Source organism: Cryptomeria japonica, chromosome 9, assembly GCF_030272615.1.
Source record: "Cryptomeria japonica chromosome 9, Sugi_1.0, whole genome shotgun sequence".
NCBI classification, from domain to species: Eukaryota; Viridiplantae; Streptophyta; class Pinopsida; order Cupressales; family Cupressaceae; genus Cryptomeria; species Cryptomeria japonica.
The window spans coordinates 514,425,936-514,433,466 of NC_081413.1; the positions used below are offsets into that span (position 1 = coordinate 514,425,936).

The following is a 7,531-nucleotide window of genomic DNA, read 5'->3' on the forward strand; positions in this document are numbered from 1 at the left end:
TAAATGTTATAAGTTTGTAAATTGCTTTAGTTTTAATGTTATATGTAATAAGTTGTTAAATTACTACAAGTTTAATGAACTATATGTTTAACATTTGTTAGAAGTTTGTAAATTGATTTAATTTTTTAATGTTTAACAAACTATACTTCTATTTTTACCTAAATAATGTAAAAAATGTAAAGTATATAAATTAAATAATGTAAAGTGTATAAATTAATGTATTTCTATTTTTTTTACTTTAACGAACTAGATGATTCAATGGACATAAGTTTTTTCAAATTATGATTTAATGGACATAAATTATATATAACTAATTTGTTCAAGTTAAAATGCATAAACACATGTCAAACTGAAACAATAATAGTCCATAATTACTGAAATATAAAGTCCATGAAATAGGAAGACATGTATATATATGTAGAGTCCACGTGAAATGTACTAAAACATATATAGAGTCCATGAAATATTAAAACATATACATAAGATCTAACTCCTATCCTCCTAAAATCAAGAGTCCTCTTCAATCCACAAGAACTAGGTTGATCTAAATCACCTTGTATAAAGAGAAAGAAACTTGAAATCAATTTTAAAACAACTTATTTCATTTTAATTTATAAAATTATAAAAATTACTGCATGAGGCGACTCATCTCCTTCAATGTCTTGCTTTTCATGTCCTATTATAGGTAATATGGTCGGGTTGGGACCTTTTTCATGCTATATAAGAAAAGAAATACACAAGTGTATGATTTAAATTTACTTTAAGTCATTTGAATTTATAATAGTAGAAACGTAAAATTATCCTTTAATTAAATAAATATTTAATTATTTTATTTTTATGTCCTATATTAATTAAAAATAATTTTATTTAATTAATTAATTAATTAAACTATTTCATTAACCTTTTCCACTATTAATTAGATAAATACTTTTAATATATTTAATTAATTCACCAAGCCTCTTCTTTCTGTTTAAATAAATAATTATTTATTTAATCCAATTCTCTCTTTCCCAAATTCAATAATTTTTTTATTTTTATAGATAAGTATTTTATTTATTTAATTTATATGATTCTTCCTTTATTAATTATATAAATACTTTTATTTATTTAATTAATTCATTTAGTTTTTTCTTCTTATCCAAATGACGACAAGTCTCCCTAAATACCTACTCCTAAATCCTAGCCCTGATTTCATCTTTTAACCTCTTAATCCTAACCCTTCGTTTTTAGGATGTTCCCTATAAAAGAGGCTCCCTCCTTTCATTTTTCATATAGCATACTTACATCCTATTGAAATCACTTTAGCATACATCATCACATTATCTTTGCATCATAGTTGTACATCATCACAATCACGCCCATTCTTCCTTGAGCTTTTGTGCAAGTGCGACACAAATATGAGAGCAACCATATCAAATACAAGATCATGGAGGATATGAGAACAATGTAGACAAACCTATCATGAATGTGAAGGCATAATCTTGTTTATTTCACTTTGTTTACATTGTACAATAGTTTTCTATTGATGTTGTGTAGAATTAGTTTGTAGATTAAGGGTTTAGTTCGATCTTAGTTGGGATTTACAAATAGAGTTCATATTCAACATAAACAATAATAATTAATTTTAAATATGATAAATTTTTTAAATTATCATTGATTGTTTCTCATCTCTCTCCATAGTCTGCATCACATTCATTGGGACCAAATTTGTTAATTGATTTAAAAGACATAAATTGTGCACACAGAAATTTTTTTATACAAACTGAAATGCTGTCGAGGACTCCTAAAATTGACCTAGATGAATAGGATGTTCAATACTCATCCACATATCGACATATATATAATATAAAATATTTAATAAGTATGCATGTTTGATAATGAATTCAAAATGCAAATTTCTTAGTTGCTATTTGAACCATCCACATAAATTCATTTAGAGACAAACTCAACGGCTTTACTCAATCGATAGACCACAACCATTGACAATTTCCTTAAAAAAAAAAACAATGTGAAAAAATACTACACAACTCTATGCAATTTAATCAAATTTAACATTTTCTATCAATCATTAAGGATTTTTTGATCCACCTATTGGCTCTATGATTCTTGCTCAGGTTTTCCCAAGCCTTTTCCTTCATATTCTATTCTTTCCATTATCTTAAAACCAACATTTGTTGAAAAACATCCTTTGTCCCTATCCTCACAACTAGCAATAGTTGTGAAATCATATATATTGCAAGAAAAACTTCAATTTTTTAAAAGAGGATTGTGATGGCCTGTTCAAAATTGATGCTCACATTTGTCATGGTCTGTTTAATGTTTGTCCAAATAAAGAGCGATGGACTGCCTCACAATTCTCTCCAATATTCCTGCAGTGTGACGTTGGAACCCAAATTCTGCAATTTATAACTTTTGTGATCTCCTTACTGAGGCATTTACCATGGTGGTGCCTCACTTCTTTGCTAATGGAATTTTGAACCAGTCAGATCTCTCATGATCTCTCTTTACATCTTCTCACTTCGATATTATAACACACAATATTCTGTTTAGTATCGATCTTTAAATTCCCATTAGTTCTGATACCAATTCTCAGAATTAGAGCATAAATTAAATAGGTATCATTATTGAGAGATGTCTCTGGCATGAGACATGCATAATGATTGTACTCGTGATTAAATATATTAATAATTATTTATAACAATTTCGAAGCAAGTTCTGAGAACGATGAATCAGCTGATATTGCACCAAAATAACGCTGTGAGGGGTTTTGAAATCACAATATAGTATATACAAAAATAAGAAAGTTTCACATTTTTTAACAAAAAAATGAATTTGTGTTATAACAGGTCTCATGTCACTGTAAATCTTCTCCACTTCTCAAGGAAACATGCCATATGGCTTTTTTAGTTCTGGCTACTTCTCAGTGATTCACATTTTCGATTTAGTATTCATTTACACTGCAGTATCATCTATATTTATTTGAGTTCATCTTCTGCTGTTTTCGTTCAAAGTTTTCATAAAAGTTTATGCAATTTAACGTGCATATCCATTTATTGCCAATAAAGCCCTGATCATATATCAAAATGTTCTAAATGCTAGCAATGAGATTGTGGATCAAGGGTGGAAAACATTCTACCAAATTTAAGTCATACACTGAAGATTCGCTCTTGGAGTACTATATTTTACTTAAATTGAAAAAAGATGTCTGGGCTGTAGTTTGTCGAAGAACATTTGCAAGAAATGCAGACAAAGTTCCTTTCATAAAACAATTTTGAACAATTATTTTACCTTACACACACACTGAGAGACTTAAACTAGTTAATTTCATGTGTGAGAACCAATGAGCAATTATCTGTATGCTCTTTCAGATACCATATGCAGCCCAATTATGGTCTTTTTTAGATACTAGAATGCAGCCCAATTAGATCACCATTGTCAACATTTACTAAATTTCATGAAAATGATATATAATACCTAATTAGGCAAAGCAAAACAGAACTTTGCATGCAATGCTGCCCTGAGGTACATGCACCTCTCAAACAGGAATGGTATATCAAAATGAGATATGAGTTGCATTCTTACTGTAACTAGCTATTAAATTTTTAACAATAAAATGTGTTTTTGCTAAAAAATTGTGCAGAGAAATTGAACACAGCTTAGGAGGCGAATTCGATTTCATTTTTTATTGAGCTCTTTTTTCATTGAATAACAAAATTAAGATTTGCATTTTTAATCTTCAAATTTAAAAATGTATTTCAAATACGTTAAATGAAATTCCTACAGATTTTGTTCACTAATTCTAGATTTGCCTTACTACTCTGAGTTTTTCCTTTGATCAGTGTAATGGAAGGGGTCCACAATTCAAATAGCAAATATTTTTCCTACAAATCCAATTCATGTATACTCTTAAATCACAGTAAAATACATTTTTCCAAGGATCTGTGTTCTATGGGACACTAAATTATTCTTCAAAAGAAAGAAAAATGATATTCATCATACTGAAGCAAAAATTGTATATAGAATATGTAATATTCATCTACCAGGTTCAAATCCAAATGATGTATTTGGAGTGTGATCAACATCTAAAAGAGTATCTAAAACCTTATGTTTATCAGAGAAGGCAAAAGAGAAAAACATTATTTATTAGAAACTCCTAAATAAGATCATTACAAATGTCTGAAATGAAAGAACAATACAAAAGGTAGCTACTGAAAAAATGTAAATGGAAATTTGCAATAGAGCATTTGCTCTTTTAGAAACATAAAAATGAAAGAATATGCAAGCACATTGCAAGAAGAGATTAAAGTAGCTTGGTACCTGAATTGATTTGAACTATGATTTTACCAGCCTTTTAGCATTTGGTTTTAGTCTCTGTTCTGAACCTTACCAAAACTATTTAAATGTACAACATGTAGAGTTCAAGGTAAGCTTGCATCAGACATAAGGGATTGGACCTGCTCATCTTGAGAGAGTGTTTGTAATGCACAAGATTCACCGGAGCTATTGTTTAACAACTCAATATAAGAACTCATATGGAGAGAATAAGGAAAAAATTAGGGAAGAATAAAATGGTCACAAGCATTAATGTGGTGCCTTGAATCTCTTCTTTGCTTCACTGTACAAAACCACACCCATGATTGTGATTACAAAACCTGTCATCCCCATGACAGTTACTGGGTTCTTGAAGATAAGAACTGAAATAACTGCTGCAACAGCTGCCTTGGCATTTCCCAACACTTGTAACGTAAGAGGACTGGTATGCTTTGTGACTAAAAAGTTTGTTAGATTCACAAGATAAGCCATCGTCATGTTTCCTAGAAGCAGGAATATGATGAAAGGATTTTCTCTTGCTTTCACAATAGTCACAGCTGCCACATTACCTTCCACAAAGAGGGTGACAGGAAGCAGCAACAATGCAGCTATTGGAGCCATGTACATGAGCAAATTCATAGAGTGTAGTTTCTCTGCCTCAGATGTTAGCAAAAGCCCTTGAACAACTGATTTCAGTGCTCTTGCAGCAGTTGATCCCAAGCAAACTAGAAAGCCAAAAAGGTGGAATAGTGGCTCACTGTTGCTTGCAATAACAATGCCAAACACCACAGGTACCAAAGCCATATAAACAACAGAGGATTCTCTCTTACAGGTTATTACAAATGCAAATATTGCTGTGAAGAATGGAGTTGTGGCTCCTATGGCTTGATTAAAGGAAACTGGCAAATATCGCAGAGATGTATTTCCACAAACAACTGAGAAGGAGAAAATGAAGCTCAGAGCTAAGATCTTCAAGAACTGTTTCCTTGAAACAATGAACTGCATTGGAACTATTTCTAACCAAGAAATTGCAATGAAGCTATACATAGCACAGGCACACATGTGTAGCATTGTGAGAAATATTGGATACTTGTACCCAAAGAAACTAAGAAGGTACTTGTTAAGCAATAGCACACCAATATTGGAAAAATACCAAGCTGCAATAATGAGCACGGTCGTAAGAGTCTGAGAGACTGGAAATGCACCATACTTCCCATCTCCCGTTGGAGTAGGAGGTATGTCAATCGCTTCTTGTTCAAGAAGCTTAGGATTGCTGCCCCGCCTTGTCCATGTTTGGGTTTCGGCCATAGCTGTAAATTAAAATGTGCCCCATTAGCTGACACAAATCAAATCTATGATTTTGGTTTAATGCGTCTTTTTACCCTAAGAAAAAAACTTGATAGGAATAAGAAATGATATGTAAGAAAGAATGCAGATCTTACTCTGACACTAATTAGTATATACAATTTTTTTCTTTTAAAGAAATTTTGACCTCACCAAACTCAAATATGAGAAGATTTCTTCTGAAAGACTACAAAATGTAGTGAGATTAAGGATTCCAAAGGGACTAATAAACCACATCCGTGCTTGAATGCACATTGCAATCATTAAAAAGAATGAATGATGAACCAGATGCATTCATTTAATGCATAAATTTGAAACCAACGATCTGTAAAAATATAATACAGTAGTTGCATCATGCCACACCAAAGCAATACAGAGACTTGAAAGGATGCCATCGAAAGTTAATCTGATATGAAACAACACGCAGATCATCTACAAACATAATGGTTTAGGTTGCAGAGATTTGGGGCCATATCAGAAAAGAAAGATTTCATGGGCATTCAAGGCTCAATAAGGGCTAATACATTAGCAAAAGATGCAGAGTGTTATGCCAATAAAGTGAGAGGTTGGAGGGGATGAGTTGAATAGAATCACAGTGAAATTCTGCAGAACTCCCATAAATTCACAATAAAGTTATGTGAATTACGAGTCCAGTGATGAACTAATGGATGTAAAACCTAAAGAAAATCTTGGGTATTGCTTCCTCATTCTGAAAGATTATTATTAATAACTAAGATGTGAGATGTTGTAGACAAAAACAAGTAATAAAGATCCAGAGTAATTGAAATCTTTTTTTGTCTAAAAGACACATTAATTAAAAACCCAATGCTGAAAAACCCACAACATGCTCCACCAATTCCGCTGCAATCAAGTTAAAGCTCGAATGGGAGGATATAAGAATGTGGGCATCTTGTAAAAGTAATTAATGAACACATGCACTTCTTCAGATCTTAAACAATAAATGATCAACGTTCCATACTCTAGTCCAGTCGAGTTTGTTACCTGGTTCTGGCTAATCTGAGATGCTCGAAATCGATTTTATTTGATTTGGGCAGTTGAAGTTGCAGCAGTTGCGAGATCTGGCGTTACAGATCTCACCACTCCTCCCTCCTTCCTCGCCTACTGTTAAAATCTATAAACACGTGGACTTGTAGTTGTGTGGCCCTAAGCTTCCTGTGCAATGGCCGGCATTCCTTTAAACGTCGGAAATGTTACTTCAATCCAACGCACTCAATTATTAATATTATTTCCCATAAAAGGCTATTCACTCCATTGATTAATTGATTCAAAACTGATATGTCTCTGCAATTTAATTCAATATTATTTATGGTCAATTGTGCATTGACTATGGTCGATTTGCAATTGCTGAAGTCTTGGAAGTACAAGATTAAGGACAGCCAACACATCCCCTCACTTATAAGACAGAGTACTAAATTACAGGTAGAACTAAGCAATACCATACCTTGCCTTGTTTTACACGTGTCACGGAAATTTATTTGCAAATTAAGGGATCTCTTCCTACTTGACATTGAAAATGAATGGAAATGGAAAGGAATTTTTTAACAGTTATCTATTTTGAGTTTATAAATGATTTATAGTATATAAGACTATCTTGTATTTTCAATATATAAGAAGTACTTAAGACGTGGCTGATTGTACTTTTAATAAGAGGTGTACATGTCGTAAGAAAATTCATGTGTAATGGCGATTCATGATTTAATTTGATTTATTTATCTTTTGTATAATTATTAACATATAAGGGAAGCATACGAGTAGTCGTTATAGCTAACTCTGTGCACCCACAGATTCTAAACAGTACATCGGATTTTGATGTTTTTATTGGGTTGTTTCTAAATGCAACTTAACTACTTATACC

The 7,531-nt window shown here is 31.9% G+C and overlaps 1 protein-coding gene across 1 annotated transcript; it reads right to left on the reverse strand.

The window, feature by feature from the left end:
* Positions 1 to 4,300: 4,300 nt before the first annotated feature.
* LOC131066936 (probable sugar phosphate/phosphate translocator At1g12500) lies at positions 4,301 to 7,053 on the reverse strand. Its single transcript, XM_058001833.2, has 2 exons — positions 6,658 to 7,053; positions 4,301 to 5,621 (listed from the first exon to the last, which is right to left on the reverse strand). Exon 2 carries the CDS (start codon positions 5,617 to 5,619, stop codon positions 4,582 to 4,584), a length of 1,038 nt encoding a protein of 345 aa, XP_057857816.1. The 5' UTR covers positions 5,620 to 5,621; positions 6,658 to 7,053; the 3' UTR covers positions 4,301 to 4,581.
* Positions 7,054 to 7,531: the final 478 nt, after the last annotated feature.